The 25584-nt window shown below is 44.6% G+C and overlaps 2 protein-coding genes across 9 annotated transcripts in view; both read right to left on the reverse strand.

Annotated features, from left to right (window-relative positions):
- LOC130273067 (LIM zinc-binding domain-containing Nebulette) overlaps positions 1-25584 on the reverse strand; it is a 271910-nt gene that overhangs the window by 32427 nt on the left and 213899 nt on the right. The window lies entirely within an intron of this gene.
- Positions 1-25584, reverse strand: part of LOC130273066 (nebulette-like) — a 110425-nt gene that overhangs the window by 18764 nt on the left and 66077 nt on the right. For all 7 annotated transcript variants that reach the window (XM_056519251.1, XM_056519253.1, XM_056519254.1 and 4 more), the window contains 10 exons: positions 23143-23256; positions 15706-15810; positions 14267-14371; positions 13427-13534; positions 11844-11948; positions 5682-5789; positions 4321-4431; positions 3764-3871; positions 2303-2407; positions 303-410 (listed from right to left, as the gene is read on the reverse strand). In XM_056519251.1, coding sequence (XP_056375226.1) covers positions 303-410; positions 2303-2407; positions 3764-3871; positions 4321-4431; positions 5682-5789; positions 11844-11948; positions 13427-13534; positions 14267-14371; positions 15706-15810; positions 23143-23256 — 1077 coding nt within the window. The remainder of the gene's footprint in view (positions 1-302; positions 411-2302; positions 2408-3763; positions 3872-4320; positions 4432-5681; positions 5790-11843; positions 11949-13426; positions 13535-14266; positions 14372-15705; positions 15811-23142; positions 23257-25584) is intronic.

Raw genomic sequence — 25584 nt, forward strand, 5'->3', positions numbered from 1 at the left:
TGTCCGAGAGCTTGCCGGCTCTCGCTCCCCGCTATGGAACATTGTTTCACTTGTTTCATTTGTTTTACTGCACCGATCTAGTTTGTTTTACTGCACCGATAAAGATTCCATTAATTGCTGAAGAATATCCATGTGCGACTTCATTCATTCTTATGGACAGTTACTACACGTCTACCTATACCTGCATTGTTGCAGTCAGCACCAGTATAACTGAACTCTTATTGGGAAGAGGCAGTGCCTGATCTGTTTCTGTATCTTTGTCTTAAAAATTATTCCCATTTATACTCTGATCATCTACCAACCTCACTCTGATATTTTTGAGCCTCCTTTGAAACGTTGTATGACGGAGTATCCATAAATTGGAGCATGGACCTTCCCTTTGATTTTTCATACTCCTCTTTGTATTTGACCTGCAGAGAATGATACAATAATAAATAAATAAACAAACAAAGTATAAATAAATAAATAAATAAATGAATTAATTAATTAATTAAAATAAATGATACATTAAAAAAAACAAATAATAAATAAATAAGATAAAAAATAAATTAAATAACTCATGCAAAAATTAAGAACAGTATCTGAATAAAAAGGGTCCTCCACCTTAACAAATCCCTACTTGATAAAATGATCCTTGACAATTATCTGATCACCAAGGGTCTCCCTGTGCTGGGATCCAGGTAGTCAGTTATAATCTGAGGGGGAATCTGGCAGTAAACGCCAGCGCCACCACAGGAGAATCTAAGCATTGCACAGTGTCCATTCCAATTAATGGCTTGTCTAAATAATGCAGAACAGGTACTGAAGACTGATGGGCTCACAGTTAAAAGCAGCGCTTATTTTCTAGGTCAGAGGCAGCTTTATGCCTTCAGCCACTAGAGGCCTGGAGCATCTCTTCAGGACATACAAGTGTAGGATGATGTCATTTATCCTACACATATCCCATAGAAAGAGGTGCTCCAAAGTGTCTAGTGTCTGCAGGCATGAAGTGTTATGTACTTAATTATAATTGATAATTAATATGATGCAACAACATTGGTCTATGTCTTTTTACCGGTGAAACAAAATGGAGACTGAACTACAAACCATCAAGTTTTTACATATATGACAACATAGGTTGAAACAACTGACATTGCTATACTATTTCAGGACCTCCCAGTTACAGTGCCATCTAGTGGCACTGGACATACAGATGGCACCTACATACTTGAGGGCTTTCTACAGGAGGAACATACCTACTTGGGGGGCCATCTACAGGGAGAAACTGTCTATGGGGGGGCATATCTACAGGGAAAAACTGCCTACTATCTACATGGGACAACTAACTACTGGGGGGGGTCTATTTACAAGGGGAACTACCTACTGAGGGAGCTACAGTATGTACAGGGGGCTATATATAGGGAAACTTTGGGTTTTATATAGGGAAACACTACTTAAGAGACTATCTAAAGGGGTAAACACTCTGCTGGGGCTATCTACCAGGGAACAACCTATTGGAGCCTTTCTAAAGGGCTTATCTACCTCCTGAGTCCTATCTACAATGGGAAATTACCTATTGAGGCCTATTTAGAGGAGAAAACAACCTACTGGGGGCCCATATACTTGGGAAACTTACTACTGGGAGCACATATAAACTAGGGAAACTACCTGCTTGGGACACCTACAATAAATATACATACTGTGTACATGCTGGTGGCAACTTCCTAATGGTGGAAACTTAATCTGGGGGATCTGTCTCCTTATTAAAGTGACTACCTATATAAAAAACCTACATACTGTATTCCCCCAACCCCCCACCTTCCAAAACACTTACCTACCCACTTTACTGTCTGGGACACTAAGAAGGGAATTGTTACTATTTTGGGACACTATAAATGGGGAAAGAAGGGCTCTGGAAAAGTTCCTAGCCTAGGATGTGTGTCAGGTTCCTCTGGGATTAATTGTGACCAGAGGAAACAGAGAAAGTGACGGACTTGATGTCACTGGATATTACTGCACTGTAATGATGTCACTGTATGTTACTGCACTGTAATGATGTCACTGTATGTTACTGCACTGTAATGACAGAATCTGCGTAGAACTGCAATTTACAAATATATGGGGCAGGGTGATAGGTCTGTGTATAGAATTATTTTTATTACAGGATGGTGATAATATGTGGTCAATGTGAAGTATAATTATAATTTTCTTAAATCCCCCCTAAATAAAACTGTATTTCTCAACTTATTAATATAGCTTGTAAGAAATAATTTTGCATTATCCTGTATGACATGTGATGTGTACGTGAAAATTAAAATCTTACCTGACTTTGCAGTACGGCGTTCTCTTTATGATGAATCTGCTCGGCTGTATCCAAGGCAAAATTGTAAATCCCCTTATTTTCTTCAAATTGTTTTTTATAGGCTTTCTAAAAGACAAAGGGGGAGATTTATCAAAACCTGTGAAGAGGAAAAGTTGCCCAGTTGCCCATAGCAACCAGTCAGATCGCTTCTTTCATTTTTCAGAGGCCTTGTTTAAAATGAAAGAGGCAATCTGGTTGGTTGCTATGGGCAACTTTTCCTCTGGACAGGTTTTGATAAATCTCCTCAAAGTGTATGTATAGCGATCAGCCATAACATTAAAGACATTAAAGGGTACCTTTCATCAAACAAACTTTTGATATATTATAGATTAATGATTGCAGAATAACTTTCCAGTTGCATGTTATTAAAAAATATGCTTCTTTATATTTAAGAGAGGTCTCCCTACCAGTCCTGGCCGCAAATCCTTTTTTATAGATTTCAGACTCATGCTGGAGTCCTAAATCTCAGACTGCGGCCGGGACACAGATAAGCTCAGCTGGCAGCTCTCAATCTTCTCCTCTCTGTTTACAACTGCATGTGCAGAGAAAAGAAAGATCGGAGCTCAGATAGTAAAATGAATGAGGGCATGCAGTAAGGCAGAGTCAGGAGTATGCCCTGATGTGCTATGAGCACAGTGCTGGCTCCTGCCTGTCTGATTGACATGCGGGGAGCCGTGCTGAGCTTGTCTGTGTCCCGGCTGCAGTCTGAGATTTAGGACTTCAGCATGAGTCTGAAATCTATAAAAAAAAAAAGGGCTTGTGGCCAGGACTGGTAGGGGGAACTCTAGTAGTAATTTTTTCAAAGTGGAAAATTAAATAGAAAGAAGCATATTTTTTAATAACATGCAATTGGAAAGTTATCCTGCATACATTAATCTATAATATATCACAAGTTTTTTTTTATGAAAGGTACCCTTTAAACGTGTCATCTACCAGCGAGCTCATGCTGTAGAAATCATGTAGTGGCCAATGTGCGTGTACCTTAACACTAAAAGTGAATAACATTGATTATCTTGTAACAATGGCGCCTGTCAAAGGGTGGGATATAATAGGAAGCAGATGCTAGGAATCAAATCCTCCATGTACAAACAATTCTTTGTGGTTTGGTGGCCTTCAAAGCATGGTCTAAGTGAAGCAAGTTTGGAAGGTCACAACAGCGCCACTCCTTTTCACAGGTTGCGTGTGATATAGCAGCTCAGCACTATTCACTTCGGTGAAGCTGAGCTGTAATACCAAATACAACCCATGGACAGGTGTGGCACTATTTCTAGAAGGAAGTAAAGTAGCTATGTACAACCCAATGTGTAGGGCATATGGATGTCACGTGTTCCCTTATTATGGGATGTTTGAGATCAGTCTTGATACTTGAGATTTCCCTCTAACTAAACAGGATTCCCATTTATACTCTGATCATCTACTAACCTCACTCTGATATTTTTGAGCCTCCTTTGAAACGTTGTATGACGGAGTATCCACAAAATCGAGCATAGACCTTCCCTTTGATTTTTCAAAATCCTCTTTGTATTTAACCTGCAGGGAATGATAAAATAAATAAATATATATATATATACATTAATGAATAAATAAATTAATAAATACAAATAATAACAATAATTAATAAATTAAAGAAACAAATAAATAAACAGATTAATAAATGATAAATAAATAGGGTAGGTCATGCAAAAATATAAGTATGTACCTGGTAAGAGGGTTTTCACCAAATCTGCGTACGTGTGAACGTACTCTAATAGGGAATGTTCGCTAATGAATGACTAAAGCAAAGGGCCGCACAAATGATTTGGCGACCATAGCCGAGCTTTGTAATAGGCAATGTGAATGAGGACCAATCTATAAAATCAGGGATCAACTACACAGCCCATCGGCCCATATTATAGAGCACTTATTTGCTAGCACAACATGGTTTACTGTGGATTCTATACAGGATCTAGAGGGCAGGGGATTATAGATAAATATTTTACCTCACTGGCCAGGTTCATAACATGTTTTGCATGCAACAATGATGGAGTGAGCTCTAGGTCCCCTGGTGCTTTTCCCTTGATGTCTTCGTAAAAGTCTTTCCGATATAATTTCTGCAAATAAGACAGCATTACTGGGGTGTTACAGTTATAGCCACTAACTTTTTTCTGGATTATGTTATCAACTATGATAAATAGTAAATAAAGAGATTAAATAAATAAATAAAAAATGATAATTAACATTTTATTTTAATAGTTCAGACTTTTTCGCAGGCTGCGATACCAAAAATGTTGTTAATTTATTTTGTTTTACACTTTAAAAAATATATATATATATAAGAAAAAGGGCTGATTCACTGTTTTTCCCTATTTATTTAACATTTTTAAGCCCACATAGGCAACTATTTATAACAATAATTTGATTGCTATTAGGCATAGCACTAATCAGTAATATCGGCGATCAACTTGGATAGCCTGCCTCTGTGGGCAGACTATACAAGAAAATCCCTACACCGGCATGGAGCAGATAAGCAGAGTTCCTACCGCCATTTTCAATCAACGGACCCCCCGCAATTGCACTGTGGGTTGTCAGAGAACCCAAGCATTGTAACTGCTTTAGATGCCATGATAAGTATTGATCACTTCATCTGAAGGGTTAAAGGGGTACTCCTCCCCTAGAAATCTTATCCAAAGGATAGGGATAAGATGTCTGATCGCAGGGTCTCTAAACGAACGCCGGGTGTGGGCGGGGGGGGGTGGGGTATGTGACGTCATGGCCACGTCCCTTGTGATGTCACACCATGCCCCCTCAATTTAAGTCTATGAGAGGGGGCATGGCGGCACAACCCCCGCCACCCGCTCCAAGCGTTCGCAACAAAATGTTCCAAACACTGGGGCAGCAGAGTACCCCTTTAATGGTGGGTATCAGCATCATAGCTAATGTCCGCCATGACCTGAGAGCTTGCTTCATTGTTGGAATGCTACTTAAGACCAAGGGCACCAGGATGTACTTATGACCAATGTTGTTAAGGGGATACTAATGAGCAAAGGGAATGTACAAGAAAAGAAAAACATGGCTACTTTTTTCCCCGTGCCGCACCTGTTCACAGTTTGTGTGTGGTATTGCAGCCCAGCCTTTCGCTGTAATACCCTATACAACCCATAGAAAGTGTGGAGCTGTTTCTGGATGCAAGCAGAGATGTTCAACTTACAACCCATGTACAACCTACTGACTAGGTCATACTCATGCTGACGGATGTGACATGTCCCTCTATTATGGGATGGTGGATATCAATGTTAATATAAACTTGAGACTTCCCTATTAATAAAGCTGATTCCCATTTATACTCTGATCATCTACCAACCTCACTCTGATATTTTTGAGCCTCCTTTGAAATGTTGTATGACGGAGTATCCATAAATTCGAGCATGGACTTCCCCTTTGATTTTTCATACTCCTCTTTGTATTTGAACTGCAGAGAAAGATAAAATGATTTAAAAAATGTGGTAAGTCATGCAAAAAAAATAGGAATGGATTTGTTAAAGGGGTCCTCCACCTTGAAAAATCCCTACTTGATAAAATAGTTCCTTGACAATAATCTGATCACTAAGTGTCTCCCTGTGCTGGGATCCAGGTAATCAGTGGTAATCTGAGGGGAAACCTGGCAGTAAGTGTTGAGGTTCCCTACAGCGCCACCACAGGAGAAACTAAGCATTGCCCAGTACTCATTCTAATCAATGGGTTGTCTGTATATTGCAGGACAGGGCAGGTCCTACAGAGCAAGAGACTCTCTTTGTATCCATTTTCCACATTGGCCAAAAGATGAGGATCCTAAACTGCCAATTCCCCTCCTTTACTAGAAATCCTAATACGGCTATAGTCCTTTTTGGCTTTAAAACTTCAAAAGCAATTCTACACAGGCATATGAAGCTTTCCCAAAATAAACATAACAATAATAAAATTAAATAAAAATAATAATAATATACATAAAAATATTAATAATAATAAACATAAAAATGATAATAAGCATAAAAATAATAATACTAATAATAATACTAATAATAAAAATATGAAAAAAGTCTCCTAGGACTATATCCACCTTTTCCAGCCCACGGGAGCACCTGAAAGCTGAACTCATTTATGCAGGAAAAGTCATCAACTGCCGATTTACTGTAAATTCGCTAATCTCTAGTACTCACCGTAAAATCTCTTTCTCGTAGCCTTAATTGGGACACACACATACTAATGGGTATATGCTCTTGCCACTAGGAGGCACTAACACTAGGGAAAAAAAAGTTGGCTCCTCCCTGGCAGGATATACCTACCCACTGGAAGTGAGGTAATCAGTTTTGTCACAAAGCAGTAGGAGAAGCCAACAAAGATATATATCCGAAGGACCCTGGAAAAGAATGCCGGATAAAAACACCAGAGCCGGAAAAAATGTGTCCCCCCAATGAAGGCTACGATAAAGAGATTTTACGGTGAGTACAAAAAATCTTCTTTTCTCGGTTGCTCTTCATTGGGGGACACACATACTGATGGGACGTACCAAAGCCGTCCCTGGGGTGGGAAAGAACAACCACTAGAGAAAGGGGGTTAGTCCAGAGACTGAACCCCAGTCTGCCATAAGGCTCACAGGTGAGACCCTGGGCCAAAAGGCAACCGAGGCCTGGAACTGAGGGTCTGGCAGTGCCCACCGTCCATGGAGATGGACTAGGATGCCAGGAAGGGACTGTCCTAGGAAAGACTCTAAACCAATAGGCCACATAGAGAGACAAAAAAAGGGGCACTTCAGAGACCCAAAGGCCGTAACCAACGTGGAAGGAGGTAGCAAACAACTCCAAAAAGTGCAGAAACAGACAGAGGGAGAGCCTGGCTGCCAAACAAAAAAGGAAAAGGGAACGACAAGAGAACCCCATACGGAGCACCAACCGAAACCAGAGATCAAGGCGAGAAAACGCCAGAGAGAGCTGTGGACGAAGGCGAGCACAGCCAAGGTGAAGACCAGAAACTGTTGGAAAAGAGGAAGACAGTCTCCAGAGAGGCACGGTGCAGAAGATCAAAGACCTGAACCAAAAAACTGTAGACTCCAAAAACCACTGTCCCAGAGCACAGCGCGAACACCCGAGGGAAACGTGGACTCTGAGAGGATAACACAGCATCTGAACAGCGAGAAGGAAACACATCCACACATATGCCGAAATTCGCTCGACTGGCGAGAACCGGCAGATCGGATTGCCCTCCATCCCCAAGAGTACATGGACCCCGAAGAAGGAGACTGAAAGTAAAAAATAGTCTGGAGGCTCTACACCAGTAGGGGAAGCATCCCCAACATCTGCAAAATGCTCCGGGAGACATAACGCTATGTCGAGACAAGAAGGGCAGCACAGAAAGTCCGCTTGCAAATGGGATTGCGGAGAAGTCCGGGAGGACCACTACACATGCCCGAGACCACAACCATCACTAAGGCCTGAAGAAGCAGGAGGGCCGACCTAGAATAGAAGGCACGCCACGGCAGTCTAGGAAAGTGCCCAGGACCCTAGAGTGCTCCGAAGCAACATCCCGTCAGGGCAGGAATGGAGGGGGAAGTAAAAAAAAAACAGCAGGGGCTCCCAGGATCCGGGCACAGGAAGGTTACTCCAAAAGACCGTTGGGCCAGTGTAGCAAAGACACTGTCTAAGGGAAGGAGGAACACACCCATCCAGTGAGAGTGCACCAAGGAAGGAGAAGAGCAATGACATGACCCAAACAACAGACGGTGGCTGCACCAGCTGTCGCTGAGCCAAACATCAATGCATAAACCCTTCCAACAGAGGAGAGTGCCTTGGCTGCATGAGCAGTTGAGACAACCAAGAAAACAGGAGTATAGCCAGGCTGTAATCGTGGGCAGTAAGCCCACAAGCATAACTGGCGAAAAGCTGTTCTGATTGTTCGCAGCAAAAAAACAGGGGCCCAGCCAGGTACCCTACTCATGTAGGGGGAAGCGGGAGATGGCGGCATCTGGGCCGAAGAAGTGATCAGCGAAACAGTTCCCCTGGTGGAGGGAAAAACAAGGGGTGGTGGAGATGAAACTCAGGCACTGACCGTGTCAAACTCTCTGATCTCCGAACCCCCTGTGGAAGGGGGAATACCAAAGTGTGCCAGGTACTGTATGAGCGGGGAAATGCCGCCCTACGGCAACGGTCAAGGTACTGGTTGGTCATAGCCCCCAGGAGCCCTGCAAAAACCAATCAAGGCATGGAGGAGCCTTTAGCATCCCCAAAGGGATCTGAAACCTGGACACTGGAGCTGGGCAAGGGCACAAGATGTGACTACGAATGCAAAGAAGCAGCACACGCAGCAAGAAGCGTTGGGAGGAACACCCCCGTCAACTGAGCCATCCTGGTCAGATTCCTTCCACCAGCAGAGAGATACGGGAAACCCCAGCCATGCACATGGACGCCCAGAGATGGGAGGCCGACTGCGGCGGAAGACAACAGTCTGGCTTAGTGACTACACCTCCGAGCGCTGGTAAAAAAAGGGGCAACAGGTGTATGTGGGAGGGCGGGGATGCCTAGGAGCAAAGGACAGAATCCCCGCCCCAATGGGAGATCAGGGGAGACTGAGAAGCCCTGGATTGTATATCCCTATGCTCCGCATGGGGTCCATAGGACACGCCAGGCCACGTCTTTGGGTACCAAACACTAGCAGTGGGGTACCGGAACTCCAGCCGCAGATACCTCAGCCATGAGATAGATGACAGGCGAAGAGGAAACCACGCAGACCACTGTCTGGCTTACTGGTATGGGTCCATGGTATATAATGGGTCATTCCTCTGGACACCTCGCACTAGCAGTGGGGAGACATGAAGCTGACTGTATGGGATGCAGTACCCAAAGTTGGCACCAGAGGGAGCTCATTGGTGAGAATAAAACCAAGAGGAATGCAGCAAATGACCATAAGGGGGTATTTGAACAAATTATTATAATTTTTTTTGTTCTCCTGCACTGCAGGAGAGGGTAAGGAGGGCGGGGCTATGCTGACTCCCCCACCTCTTTAATGGCGACCAGACGGGGAGGACAACCCCACTATCCCGCTCTGCAAGATAGGGGATATGGACCAGGCGAGGAGAGGAGGGCAGAGCCATCTCCCCCCCCAGCCACAATGGCCGCTGGTGGGGGAGCAAACTAAACCCCCAGGTCCCACTCTAAAGGAGAGGGGGGCTGAGCTAAGCTCTGAGACCTCGGCCAAAGTCTCAGCGGTGGAAGGGAGAGCAGCCAACCCCAGGTGCTCATGGGGAAATAAAAGGCATATGGGCGTCTGCTCAGCAGCCGGCACCGGAAGAGTCTGAGTCAGGGGGGTAACCGTAGCGCCTGGGTGGGAGGGCTCCCACCGGGCTGGAGGAAACCACGGCCCTGAACTAGGGAGTCAGAAGAGGAATACAGCCTCTGACATCCCTATGAGCCCTGCAACGCCAAGCCTGGAGGGCTCGCTGCGGGGAGGAGAGGGGTGTAGGAGAGCAGAAAGGCGCCGAGTTACCCTGACGGGCGCTCTGAAGGCAGCGCAGACAGAGCAGGGAGAGAGTCCCCGCTCAGTTGATCCCCCCATATTCCCGCGGTGAGCTTGAGAAGAAGAGGGGCGGAGCTACCTGCCGCCATTAAGGCTCCTGCCGGCCAGCACAGTGCCGGAGGAGCTAAGCTGCCCTGAGACAGAACGGCTGACGTAACTCCCAACCTATAGACAGGTGAGACTACTGGTGGGAATCCAGACCCCCTGTAAGACCGGGACCATGGCCCCTTAAGTGCCCCGTTGAGGACCGACATATCCTCAAACCACAAGCGCAAGTCCACAAAGCAACATTAACCCCTCAAGTCCAGCCACAGACCCTGCCATAAAGGGGGGTGGTACATACTCACCCGGACTCCATCTTCATATACTCACCTAGACGGCTTCAGCCAGCTTATGGCCACGCTGCATCATACCAGGCTAAGATAGCGGGGCGAACAGGGGCAGTGGGGGTCCCAGGGTACAACCTCCAGGCGCTGGCCGTTGGCGAGAAGGGGTTAACAGTACATACTCTATGTCTGTGCCCCTTTGTCGCATATGGGGGAACAGGTAGCGTAATGCTCCTGAACCCCACCTGAAAATGAGAAACCTAAGGGAGGAAAAAAGCTAACTAAACAGCCCTTACTAGTCTCCTACTGACACTAGCTAAAACTGATTACCTCACTTCCAGTGGGCGGGTATATCCTGCCAGGATGTCAGTGCCTCCTAGTGGTAAGAGCATATACCCATCAGTATGTGTGTCCCCAATGAAGAGCGACCAACAAATAAAAATAATAATAAACATAAAAAAAACAATAAACATAATAATAATAATATTATATTCTGCAGCCCTTTACAGTTATGGGGGTACAAATAAAGACATGTATCAGACATTACGATATTAAATACTGGATATTAAGACAAGACGAGTGAGACGAGAGAGGAGTGTTTTGCAACATCTGGAGGGCCACAGTTAGAAACCAAGAGTGTAGAGCACTAAGGCACTAGAGGTCTCAAAAGGGGGCAAAGTGATAGTAGGGGAGATGGATTTGAAGTATTGTATTTCAGAGAACTGGTGCAGCACGAGTAAGGATTTTGTACTGTATTCTGGGCCGGATAGGTAACCAGTGTAGTGACTAGCACAGGGGGGAGGCATCGGTGTAAAGGCTGGAGAGGAAGATGAGTCTGGGTGCGGCATTTAGGATGGATTGGTGAGGGGAGAGGTTAGAGAAGGGAAGACGGATTAGTAAAGAGTTACAATAGTCAAGGTGAGAAAGCATTGCACATCCAGCAGGGGCCGCCTCCACCAAACGTAAGAAGAACGTAAGAAATCCCCATATTAGTAACAAGATGAATATCTCCTGATCAGCTGCACCGATTTACACCCGGTAAGAAGTGTAGAAACAGAGTCACCTGTACTTTCTACCTGTATATATTTAGGTTAGTGCTGGTGACCCTGCAGTCAGTTTTTCTTAAAAATTCTTTGGTAAAATTCTGCGTATGACCCTGAAAGTGTAGCACATAAGAGTACACTCTCAAGATCTTCTCAATTTTCATTAACATGGCTTTTAACAAAGAACAGGATGGTGATGATCATGGAGTGGCAGAATTATTATTATTTTTAATCATTTTCTTATTATTATTTTTTTTAACATGCTTAGGAAAATCCTGCATACACACCTGACAGTGTTGCACTTGAGCTTATACTCTCAAGACCTTCTTAAAGGGGTTTTCCAGGAATAGAAAAACACAGCAAATTTATTTCAAAAACAGCTCCACGTCTGTCCCAAGGTTGTTTGTGGTATTACAACTTAGTTCCATTCACTTCAAATGCTGCAGAACCTCACCGAACCTGGAGACAGACGGGGCACGGTTTTTGAAAGAAATTAGCATTGTTTTTCTATTCCTGGTTAACCCCTTAAACTGATATAAACATGGCTAGAACTAACTTTGTATTATCTTGTATCACATGTGATATATACGTGTGAGTTAAAAGTCTTACCTGACTTTGCACTACAGCGTTTTCCTTATGTTGAATCTGCTCGGCTGTATCCAAGGTAAAATGGTAACTCCCCTTATTTTCCTCAAATTGTTTCTTATAGACTTTCTAAAAGACAAAGCATTTGTATAGTGATTAGCCATAACATTAAAGGGGTAATCCGCCCAAAAACATTTTATCCCCTATCCCAAGGGGGTTCCAACGCTGGGGACCCCCGCGATCTCTGGGCCGGCAGCAGCAGCATCCGGAACACGGAAGCTTGGAGCGTCCGCGTTCGTGACGTCACACCACACCTATGGGACGGGGCGTGACGGCTAGTCCGTAGCTGTCACGCCTCCTCCCATAGACATAAATGAAGAGGGCGTGGCGGTTGTAGTTGCCAGTTATCCGGCATGGAGCGGAATTCGCTCAGTGCACGGATGACTTGGGTGCCGTGCTGGAGATCGTAGGGGTCCCCAGCGGTGGGACCCGCGCGATCAGATTTTTTTTGGCGGAGTACCTCTTTAAAGACACAGTCTCACCTACTAGCAGCCCCATGCTGCGGAATCCATGCAGTGGCCAATGTGCATGTCATTTTGCCACTAAAAAAAGGTGGTATTAATGGCCGCCCACCGCATGTAGCCACCACAACATGGGATGTATATAAAAACTACCAATAAGCAAAGTAAATAACACTGATTATCTTATGACAATGGTGCCTGCCAAGTGGTGGCATATGCAAGGCAGCCGGTGCTAGGAATAAAATCATGTCCTTACATTGCTTTGTAGCTTGGTGGCCTTTAGAACATGTTCCAGGTGGAGCAAGTTGGGAAGGTCAAAGCAGCTCCACCTCTATTCATAGGTTGTATATTGTATTCCAGCTAAGCCCCATTGAATAGTGGAGCTAAACTGTAATACAAATACAGCCCATGGACAGGTGGGGTGCTGTTTCTGAAAGAAAGTAAAGTAGCCATGTACAACTTTCAACCCATGTAAAAATCCATTGAGTAGGACAAACTCCAAGTTTTTACGTGATGTGACCTGTCCCCTTTTTATGGGATGTTGGATATCAATCTTGATAGAATCTTGAGACTTCCCTCTTATTAAAGGAGTACTCCGGTGTAAAAATTTTTTTTTTTTTAATCAACTGGTGCCAGAAACTTAAACACATTTGTAAATGACTTCTATTAAAATATCTTTATCCTTCCAGTACTTTTTAGCAGCTGTATGCTACAGAGGACATTCTTTTCTTTTTGAATTTCTTTTTTGTCTTGTCCACAGTGCTCTCTGCTGACACCTGATGCCCGTATCATGAACTGTCCAGAGCAGGAGAAAATCCTCATAGCAAACCTATGCTGCTCTGGACAGTTCCTGACACGGACAGAGGTGTCAGCAGAGAGCACTGCTGGCAAGACAAAAAAGAAATTCAAAAAGCAAAGAATTTCCTCTGAAGCATACAGCTGCTAATAGGTACTGGAAGGATAAAGATTTTTTTAATAGAAGTAATTTACAAATCTGTTTAACTTTCTGGCGCCAGTTCATTTAAAAAAAAAAAGTTTTCCACCGGAGTACCCCTTTAAACACGATTCACATGATCACCTACCAACCTCACTCTGATATTTTTGAGCCTCCTTTGAGATGTTATATGACGGAGTATCCACAAATTCGAGCATGGACCTTCCCTTTGATTTTTCATAATCTTCTTTGTATTTGACCTGCAGAGAAAGATAAAATGATAAATTCCATAAGTTATGCAAGAATATAGGAATGGAATTGGTAAAGAGGTCCTCCACCTGATACACCAGTTACCCCGGCATATATATAGTACCAAGAGCCTCATAGTAATATGGGCCAACTTCTATGACAGTGTTTCCCAAACCAGGGTGCCTACAGGTGTTGCAAAACTACAACTCCCAGCATGCCCGGACAGCCAAAGGCTGTCCGGGCATGCTGGGAGTTGTAGTTTTCAACACGTGGAGGCACCCTGGTTGGGAAACACTGTTCTATGGCATTAAGTGCTCATCCCCTGTTTATCCCCACTGTCTTTGGACTTTTTTTACTCTTTGTTTTGATGATTTCGCACAGGGCTTAGATCAGGGTGTCTTCGTCCAGATCATAGATAATTATTATGGATTTATATAGCATCAACACATTCCATGGTGTTGTACAGGGCTGTTAAAGACAGAGGTAACAATGCCAAATAAACCCTGGAAGACTTGGCTGGATGGACACGAAAAAGGGAAAGTGATTGACTCCGATCAGAGAAGGCGTCACCTGTGAGTCACGGGATGTAACTGCACTGTAATCACTTATACCATCTTCAGAAACTGTAGAGCTGTTATCTACCACTGTATGGAAGGACATTCGCCTCTGTGTATAGTCTTTTTTTTTCTTTAGTAACAGTATGGTGATAATATGTGGTCATGGTGTGGCGGGATAAATCTTACCTGACTTTGCAGTACGGCGTTCTCTTTATGATGAATCTGCTCGGCTGTATCCAGGGCAAAATGGTAAATCCCCTTATTTTCCTCAAATTGTTTCTTATACACTTTCTAAAAGATAAAGCGTATGTATACCGATCAGCCATAACATTAAAGACACAGTCTGACCTACCAGTGGGCCCAAGCTGCGGAAACCGTGCAGTGGCCAATGTGTGATTATTTAGGCACCAATATGTTGTATTGAAGGCAAAATTGTATGGCCATTGGCTGTTACATGCAGCCACCACAACATGGGATGTACAAAGGCAAAGTGAATTACATTGATTATCTTGTGGCAATGGTGCCTGTCAAGGTTTTAGATACACAAGGCAGCAGGTGCTGTTGTGGTGGCCCAGTATTACCCCGTACCCTTGCTGCCCTGTCCGGCAGCCCCCCTTAAGTGTCCCCTCGGCTCCCTTGTACTTCTTTCCCCCCTGTACATATGTTCTGCATTGTAATGTATTATAAAATGTCTTGTTGCTTTAAGTGTTGTACCATGTGATATGTCATGTGATTGTTACCCAGGAGGTATCAGTGACCAGGTGACCCCAAGAGTGACCTATGGGCTCCCTGCTAGTCTCCCCATATAAGCCCTGGGTGGAGCTAGCTCTCTCTCTCTTGCTCTTTTTCTCTTTGGAGATAAGTCTTTGCTGAGGTCAGTCGTGCCTTGTGTGTGTGTCCAGAGTGTTGGAGACCTCAAAGTCAAGTCCTGCAGCCACCATCAAATGCAAGTAAGCTACAGTCATAGCTTTGTCAGTCTTCAGTCAAGTCAAATCAGTCCTGTCAAGTCAGCGTGGTCTGCATTACATTGTGCAGGGACAGCGGCGGCAACGAGGCAGCGGCGATGTGCGGGAGGAGTGGCCTTCCAGCCAGTGGCCGGGGAGCCAAAGCGCTCGCTCCCGCCTGTCTGATTGACAGGCAGGGAGCGAGTGCAGCCTAACTGAAAAAGGACTGATTGCCACTCCAAAATCAGTCCTTTTTCAGTAGCCGGTTTTTAAATGTAAATTAAACCTTTTTAATGAAAAAAAATAAAAAAAATAAAAGTATATTAGAGATATGTTTTAGTACATAAGTACTACAACATATCAAAAAATAAAGTTGGTGACAGTGCCCATTTAAGGTCTCTGAGTCACTGGTCACCTCCTTGGGCCCTGGCTGAACTGTATAGACTTTACCATCTGTCTACCCTCAGTAAAGCTACGGTTATGCGTAACTTGGCGTCGGAGTCATTATTGCCCCCGTACCTAGCCCAGGATCTAGCGGCATACCTTCAGGTGGTGGTGAGGATAAACCACACCATGGCGTCACGAATACAAGGGGTTAATGCCATCTGCCCCTAGGGTAACAACATCTTCCCTCATCATACCCCGTTACCACACTAGGAATAAAGTCTCCCATGTACTTACATCACTTTGTAGTTTGGTGGCCATCAGAGCATGTTCCAGGTGGAGCATGTTGGGAATGTCTGCAGATGTCTCATGTGTGATATTCTTGTCTTTCTTATATTGTACCTAGAAAACAGGGTAAGGATGTGGGAGGCAAGATAAGCATAACCAATAATATAAGGAAATAGATGTCACAGTTGGATTAAGAAATAAACACATTTTTAATTATGCATTATTCCTAGAGATGAGCGAAGTTACAGTGATTCGATTCGTCACAAACTCCTCGGCTCGGCAGTTGCTGACTTTAGCCTACATGAGTTCAGCTTTCAGGTGCTCCAGTGGGCTGGAAAAGGTGGATACAGTCCTAGGAGAAATGGGAAATGCTGTGGCACAGGGGGTAAGGGGGAATCATTTGGCACAATGCACAGGGAAATAAGATGTCACAGGGTATAAAAGGGGGAATGAAATGATATGGGGGGACATCTCATCGCTATTGGGAGATTCTACTGTACAATGTAATTTGACGTGACGTGTTTATGCTAAGTGCTATATCTATTAAGGTTAATACTAGTAAAATATAAAATAAAACACTTTCTATGATACTGTGACCATAAATTGTGGCTAAGTTCGTTCTTCACAATGAACAATTTTTGGTAATGGCCCAAGTATCTCCTGACTGTTGCTTAGCAATGGAAGCTGTGGCTAACTGGTGGCACTGCTGATCTCTACAATGGAAATTCAGTATAGAAGATCTGTGATGTGAAGTTGTAATTGTTACCAATACATTTACACACAAAAGCTGGATTGTAACTTTTACAGTATATGAATAGAATTTTTACATTGTGATTTTTTTTTGGAGGTCTTGGTATGTTAGGCCGTAAGTGCATGATAGGTGGTCCACCTCTAGAATCTCCAGCTATAGAAAGAAAAGGGAACCCTTGGACCCCATTCTGCATCCTGATGAAGTTTAGCTTCTTCTAACTTTTACAAAAACATGCAAACTTGGTCTTAATGCTTGCCACCTTACCTGGCAAAACGGGTTCAAAGGACCCCCATTTAACAGACATGCAGGGCTTCTAGATGTGGGACACCCTACATTAAAGGGGTACTCCAGTGGAATTATTATTATTTTTTTAATATCAACTTGTGCCAAAAAGTTAAACAGATCTGTAAATTACAAAGGAGGTAGTGCGGCACTGAGTGAGTGTGCTGGATTAGGAATGGCAGGTGGGAGTTGATGTAGCTGTAATGCCTCTGGTGGTGCTCAGATACTATAATAAGCAAAGTTTATGATATCCGTGAAGAGAAATGAAAATATCGGCACTCACCAGTGTGGCTGCAGGGTCTTCTTTATTGAGACATACTCACATGCGGGGTACAGAAGAGTGGAGAGTGGGGGGACAAGTGGTGGCGACCGAGCTCTAGTTTCGCACACTTGGTGTGCTTCGTCCGGCCAACATGGTGTGCTTCGTCTGGCCGGACGAAGCACACCAAGTGTGCGAAACTAGAGCTCGGTCGCCACCACTTGTCCCCCACTCCCCTCTCTTCTGTACCCCGCATGTGAGTATGTCTCAATAAAGAAGACCCTGCAGCCACACTGGTGAGTGCCGATATTTTCATTTCTCTTCACGGATATCAAGATCTGTAAATTACTTCTATTTAAAAATCTCAATCCTTCCAGTACTTATCAGCTGCTGTATGCTCCACAGGAAGTTGTGCAGTTCTTTCCTGTCTGACCACAGTGCTCTCTGTTGATACCTCTGTCCATGTCAGGAACTGTCCAGAGCAGGATGGGTTTGCTATGTGGATTTGTTCCTGCTCTGGACAGTTCCTGACATGGACAGAGGTGTCAGCAGAGAGCACTGTGGTCAGACTGGAAAGAAAAGAACTTCCTGTGGAGCATACAGCAGCTGATAAGTATCGGACGGATTGAGATTTTTAAATGGAAGTAATTTACAAGTCTGTTTAACTTTCTTGCACTGAACAGTATTAGCAATCAAATGATTGCCATAAATAGTCCCCTATGGGGACTATTAAAGTGTAAAAATAAAAGTAAAAAAAAGTAAAAAACAAAAGTAAAAATAATGTGAAAAATCCACTCCCCCCAATAAAAATGTAAGTTGTCCCTTTTCCCCATTTTACCCCCAAAAAGTGTATCGCCGCATGCGTAAATATCCAAACTATTAAAATATAATGTTAATTATCCTGTATGGTAAACGGCGTGAATGTAAAAAAAAAAAAAAAATCCAAAATTGCTCCTTATTTTTATTTATCCCCAAAAAATTGATAAAAAATGTATTAAAAGTTTTATATATGCAAATGTGGTATCAAAAAAAGTACAGATCGCGGCGCAATTTTTTTTAAAGCGGTGCAGTAATAGAAAAGTATGTAATCATGGGTATAATTTTAATCGTATTGACCCACAGAATAAAGAAAACATGTCTATTTTACCGTAAAGTGTACAGCATGAAAACAAAACCTTAAAAAATTTGCAAAACTGTGGTTTTCTTATCAATTTCCTCACACAAATAGTATTTTTTTTTGGTTGGGCATACATTTTATGGTAAAATAAGTGATGTCATTACAAAGGACAACTGGTCGCGCAAAAAACAAGCCCTTATGCTGGTCTGTGGATGAAAATATAAAAGAGTTAGGATCTTTAGAAGGCGAGGAGGTCCAAATGGACTGAGTCCTTAAGGGGTTAAGGATATCCTGTGGTTGTTACCTATATGTGTATGTTGGGAAAACCCCTTTAGAAACACATGCTGCAAATCTTAAATTCTTAAAAAAGGGTTACGTACCCACTTACCAAGTAAGTCTCTACAGCAAAGTTCTCCACCTGTGACTCTCGAGCTGGTGCAAAAGTTAAATTTCCATCATGCCCTGACAGCCAGCATGATGGACGTTATAGTTTTGTAACAGCTGGAGAGCAACATTTCTCTACACCAGGTTGTGGGCAACCGACTGAGGAACATTGCAAAAGCTGAAGGGCAACATTTTGAGGAACATTGCATTACAGCAGGAGGACATCACTAGTCAGTGCAGGGCAGAGGAGCTTGTTAATACACCGAGCCCCTGCACCTGAGCCTGCCGGCCAGATTAGTGTCAGTATGGTGGCAGGGTGGGATCAGAGGTGGAGAAATAAAGTGGCAGGGGGGGGATCAGAGGGGGGAAATAAAGTGGCAGGGGGGATCAGAGGGTAGCAAATGATATAACACAGGGGGTTGATCGGGGGGAGGAGATAAAAGTGCACGGGGGTATCATGTTGTACGTCATAGGATGCGCAATGTGATATGTGCAATTGGCAGTACTGTGGGGGGCGTCCAGGGAGCCCAGGCCTGTGCTGTGTAAGGGGCCCCAAAATGTCTGATGGCAGCCCTGCAGCAGAGGTCTCGAAGGTGTGGACCTTTAAATGTTGCAAAACAGGTTAAGGGCAACATGCTGAGACACATTGCTCTACAGCAGGTTGAGGGCAACAGGTTGAGGAGCATTGCAACAGCTGGACGGCGACAGATTGAGGAACAATGTTCTACAGAATTGGTCTCAAACCGGTGGACCTCCAGATGTTGAAAAATTTCCAGCATGCCCCGACAGCCGGAAAGTGTAGTTTTGCAACAGCTGGAGGTCTGCCGCTTGAAGGCCACTGCTCTACAGTATGTCAGAGCTAAATAAATAAAAGGCAAATTCAGAATATAAAGGTACAGTTCATGGCACTCACCCACTGTGTCGTAAGCAAATGCAGATGCTCAGTGTTACGCCGAGCGCTCCGGGTCCCCGTTCCTCCCCGGAGCGCTCGCCTCATCCTCGTTACTGCAGCGCCCCGGTCAGATCCACTGACCGGGTGCGCTGCGATACTGCCTCCAGCCGGGATGCGATTCGCGATGCGGGTGGCGCCCGCTCGCGATGCGCACCCCGGCTCCCGTACCTGACTCGCTCTCCGTCGGTCCTGTCCCGGCGCGCGCGGCCCCGCTCCCTAGGGCGCGCGCGCGCCGGGTCTCTGCGATTTAAAGGGCCAGTGCACCAATGATTGGTGCCTGGTCCAATTAGCTTAATTGGCTTCCACCTGCTCCCAGACTATATCTGACCTCTGCCCCTGCACTCCCCTGCCGGATCTTGTTGCCCTTGTGCCTAGTGAAAGCGTTCCCTTGTTTGTTCCTAGCCTGTGTTCCAGACCTCCTGCCATTGCCCCTGACTACGATCCTTGCTGCCTGCCCCGACCTTCTGCTACGTCCGACCTTGCTTCTGTCTACTCCCTTGTACCGCGCCTATCTTCAGCAGTCAGAGAGGTTGAGCCGTTGCTAGTGGATACGACCTGGTCACTACCGCCGCAGCAAGACCATCCCGCTTTGCGGCGGGCTCTGGTGAAAACCAGTAGTGACTTAGAACCGGTCCACTAGCACGGTCCACGCCAATCCCTCTCTGGCACAGAGGATCCACCTCCTGCCAGCCGGCATCGTGACACTCAGGAGGTGTGAACAGAGTAACAGCCGTTTTACGCGAATGTGCTTCATCACAATCCACCTGTCGATGCCCGTTCACAGGGGGGTTTAAATGTGCTCATCCCATGACGTGCATCAAATCATGTTACAATTAGTGCAAATGAGAACATTTTGGTATTTTCATTTAGTATGCTAATACTTTTGTTTATATATCTAGCATTCCATTGCTTTGTATTGTTTTGTTTTCAATTATTTGTTGTTGCATGACTTCATGCACGTCATGGGACAGGCGCATTTAAATCCCCCTGGAACGGGCATCGACAGTTGGATTGTGATGAAGCACATTCGCGTGAAACGGCTGTAACTCTGTTCACACCTCCTGAGCATCTGCACCTTTGAACGTCTTTCCTGCACTTTATGGACTTTTAAGCAACTTTAAATAAAGTACTAGTTGATTACGACACAGTGGGTGAGTGCCATGAACTGTACCTTTACATTCTGAATTTGAAATTATCTACACCTGTCATTGAGCAACACCTATGCCAAAAAAACTGCACCTGTATGTTCCTGGACTAATGCAATTTACTGTGCCGATTTTCTGGTCTGCAACTGCCTATACATACCATAGTGCCAGCTAATTTTAATTCATGTTTCAATCTATAAAAGACCACTGATCAAACTTAAGAAGGGTACCTTAAAAGTCCTTCTTCAAGTGCCTCGCTTTTTATTCATTCACATTTGGTGGTTGTGATGTAAGAGACACTTCTCATTTACACCAGAAGTTTATCGCCACCATAAAAGATTATGAGGTATATAATGCATGGAATGGCCGAAAAGTGAGACTATGAAGAATAGCCCCAAACACTACATGATGCTGAGAAATGTGCCTTAAAGGGGTACTCCGCCCCTAGCCATCTTATCCCCTATTCAAAGGATAGGGATAAGATGTCCGATCGCAGGGGTCCCACTGCTGGAGACCCCCACGATCTTGTCACGGCTATTCCCCGTTCATGACGTTAAGTCCATGCCCCCTCAATGCAAGTCTATAGGAGGGGGCGTGACGGCCGTCACGCCCCCTCCCATAGACTTGCAATGAGGGGGGCGTGGTCGTGACATCATGAGTGGGGCGTGGCCGTGACATCACGATCCTCCGGCGCTGCACACGACGCTCTAAACGAATGTCGGGTGCAGAAGGGAGATTGCGTTGGACCCCCGCGATCAAACATCTTACCCCCTATCCTTTGGATAGGGGATAAGATGTCTAGGGGCGGAGTACCCCTTTAATGTGAATAATGTATGAAGGATGAATAGATGTTATAAAGTAACATAGCTCTTCCTACGCATAATCCTTTGGTGCAGGGCTTCTTCTGTAAATACAATGAAGGAAATTCTCAAATATGAATGGTGCATGTACTTGCAAGAGGGCAAAAAAAAATGTAAAAATAATGATGGACTCTCTACGTACAATGGCTTCTATTGAATCATGGAAACCACAAGCCATGTGCTCCATGGTGTGCGGTAATAATTACAGTGCATGTATTCTATAAGCTAATGCCTTCATTCACTTATAATAGGATTATATCGCTCCGACTTCATGTTCATTAGTTTCCTAATTGAGTTCTGCAGTTTTCCAATAAACAAAACAGAAGAGAAAAACAAAATATTCAAGAGCCCAGAAAAACTGATTTGGGTTATTTCTTTTACAATGATGTATTTAGAGGTTTGTATGAGGACAGTGGTGGCTTGTGCTTGTTATGTCCTGGAGATTGGCTGTTCTTTATTACTCCAAAACTAAAAAAGGTCCTTGACAAAAAATGAGTCATCAGACTTTTCGAATTTTATTTTTCCAGCCATGTAGCAAAGAAAAAAAATATACTGGATATTGTACATATAACTTTATGTTAAAGAAGCACTTTTTTAAATTATTTTTTTTTGCATATATAGCACAGCGTATGCTATTATTAGAGAATAATGTATAGGTTCAGGTGTATGCCCAGTGCTCTAAAATCTATTTTTTGGGCCTCCATCAGAGGCAATAATCTCAGAAGTTTAAAGCCAGGTTCATACTACAGAATTTCCAAGTGTAATTCCGCTAAGAAATTAAGCTCGGAAATTCTGATGCAGAAGAATCCATTTGTTGTCAATAGGATTCCACTGCATAGTACACACTAAGGAATTTCAGCGGCAGAGTGTCTGGCGCTGAAATTCCGCCGCCGAAAGAATTATGTTGATCACTCTTTCAGTGGAATCCTCTCAGAATACATTGTCGCCTATGGAGAACCGGTGATATCTACACAGTCATGGCACCGACTGATTCAGTCAGCGCCAGCCACGCTCGAAATCGTCCGGAAGGAAGAATATCTTTGCACTCAGCACTGTTCTTTAGAGCCAACCTGTCATTTCAGGTGAATTTTCAGGATAAGCTTTCATGTGTGTACATGAAGAGCAGCATTATTTTTGACCATTATAGAACCTGTATATGGTATTTCTCAGCAGATGTCTGCTCTGCAGGCTTTTTCTCTAATTTATAGTTCTCCCAGAGCTGGTGGGCAGAGCTCCCTCCTCCATAGACTTGTATTGCTTGTCATGCAGACACAGGACAAAGCTGAGCTGATTTTCAGAGTCGAAAATAGTCTCGCAGGAGGGAGGGAGTGAAGAAGCTTGATAACAGTGGAAAGAAGCACTTGTGTCTAACAAGATATATTACAAAGTTTATTATATACACTTGTAATGTTTATTCAAATGACAATGCCTATTTAACTTGAAAACACAATGAGATCACACAGACACCATTGTAAGTTTTTCGAGTACAAGTGGTATCTATCATGCAACAGAACCTAAAAGATGTAAAGGTTTCCATAAGAAAAAGAAACCATAACACAAGTATAAATGGAGTCAACCTTAATAACAAGGAAAGATTATCAAGCCCCATGACATGAAGTAACCTAACACCAAAATTAGAACATTTTAAGATGATTATGAAATTCGTCATAAAATAATATTGGCCAAAAATACTTACATCACTCGCCAGGGCAGTCGCAGCTTGGGCCTGTCTAAAGGCAGCACTATCCAGTGGGTTGTAACAAGGCCTCTTACCCTTCATTTCTTTATCAAACTGTTCCTTGTATTTCACCTAAAAAATAAAAAGTAGAAGTTGTAGTTTTGCAACAGCTGGAGGCACACTGGTTGGGAAACGCTGTATTAGAGCATATGGATATGATAGAGCTGGACCCCCTAGATGCTGCTATCAATGGTGACTGAGGCATCTAAGGCAGTATTTCACAATTTTTCACAACACAGCTGGAAGGACACTGGTTGGGAAACACTGGCTTACTTTATAGAATTATATTTAGGTAGACCTGAGATGAGGTGTGAACTTTCATGGACCAAGCCTCCATTACATCAGCCAACGTGGCTCTGATGCCAGCAGGCTGCCCCACATAAAGTGTGCCAGCAGAGTTCTCCCTAATAAAGTGCCAACAAAGTGACCCACATAAAGTGGGCCAGTAGAATTTATCAATAAACAACAGTGTCTGCAGAGTGGTCCATCAAACATTGGCAGCTGAGTGCTTCCATTCACACAGTCAAGAGATATTTAATTCTGGCTCTTCTACTAGGAAGATTTCACTGCTGACATATTGTAACTGCTCCCATTGAAGCCAATAGCAGCCATATTAATGCTCGTATTCATTGTGAGCAGCCTATACAGGAATATCCCGGACGATCCCCCATAGTAAACATGGTGTAAATTAATTCCTTACAGAAGATTTGCTAAAAGAGTTGTTCCTGGCAACCAATCAGATTACATATTTCACTTCTGGGAGCTCCTTTTGAAGCAGCAACCTGGTTGTGATGGGGCAGTCTGCCATAATTGCCTCTCTATATATCATCTGTACACAATATCTCAATGCTTCAATTTTAATTTAAGACACAGTGGGGGGATACACAAAAACCTTTTCAGCTAGATTGGTTGAACAAGTGGTGCAGCACACATTTTCAAAAAAAATTGCCTTCTTTGTAATTTTGTTTTTATTTTATTTTTTTATTTTTTTTAAAAGGGATGTGGACAAGAAGCAGGGCTTAAATTGTGCTAAATTTTCAGTAGGATGTGCCAAAAAAAACTTGCCTTAAAGGAGTAGTCCCATGAAGGTAAATGTATCGACACATGCTCTCTTTGCATCTCTATGGGAGAGCCATGGATACACGAGCTGGTGCTAGGACCCCTATGATCAGACACTTCTCCTACATGGGACCAATGCTTTAATGATATGACCTAAAAGGTGGTGCAGACTGAGAGTAGACAGTGCCAAGATGCACCAGATTTTTTAAAAACTTGATAGACTAGGAGAAGAGCAATGACACTGTTACGCCGAGCGCTCCGGGTCCCCGCTCCTCCCCGGAGCGCTCGCTTCACTCCCCCCGCTGCAGCGCTCCGGTCACATCCTCTGACCCGGGGCGCTGCGATTCCGCTGCTAGCCGGGATGCGATTCGCGATGCGGGTAGCGCCCGCTCGCGATGCGCACCCCGGCTCCCGTACCTTACTCGCTCTCCGTCTGTTCTGTCCCGGCGCGCGCGGCCCCGCTCCCTAGGGCGCGCGCGCGCCGGGTCTCTGCGATTTAAAGGGCCACTGCGCCGCTGATTGGCGCAGTGGTTCCAATTAGTGTCTTCACCTGTGCACTTCCCTATATCACCTCACTTCCCCTGCACTCCCTTGCCGGATCTTGTTGCCATTGTGCCAGTGAAAGCGTTCCTTGTGTGTTCCTAGCCTGTGTTCCAGACCTTCTGCCGTTGCCCCTGACTACGATCCTTGCTGCCTGCCTCGACCTTCTGCTACGTCCGACCTTGCTTCTGCCTACTCCCTTGTACCGCGCCTATCTTCAGCAGCCAGAGAGGTGAGCCGTTGCTAGTGGATACGACCTGGTCACTACCGCCGCAGCAAGACCATCCCGCTTTGCGGCGGGCTCTGGTGAAAACCAGTAGTGGCTTAGAACCGGTCCACTAGCACGGTCCACGCCAATCCCTCTCTGGCACAGAGGATCCACTACCTGCCAGCCGGCATCGTGACAGTAGATCCGGCCATGGATCCCGCTGAAGTTCCTCTGCCAGTTGTCGCTGACCTCACCACGGTGGTCGCCCAGCAGTCACAACAGATAGCGCAACAAGGCCAACAGCTGTCTCAACTGACCGTTATGCTACAACAGTTACTACCACAGCTTCAGCAGTCATCTCCTCCGCCAGCTCCTGCACCTCCTCCGCAGCGAGTGGCCGCTCCTGGACTACGCCTATCCTTGCCGGATAAATTTGATGGGGACTCTAAGTTTTGCCGTGGCTTTCTTTCCCAATGTTCTCTGCATCTGGAGATGATGTCGGACCTGTTTCCCACTGAAAGGTCTAAGGTGGCTTTCGTAGTCAGCCTTCTGTCCGGAAAAGCCCTGTCATGGGCCACACCGCTCTGGGACCG

This window comes from Hyla sarda, chromosome 5, assembly GCF_029499605.1.
Source record: "Hyla sarda isolate aHylSar1 chromosome 5, aHylSar1.hap1, whole genome shotgun sequence".
Lineage (NCBI taxonomy): Eukaryota > Metazoa > Chordata > Amphibia > Anura > Hylidae > Hyla > Hyla sarda.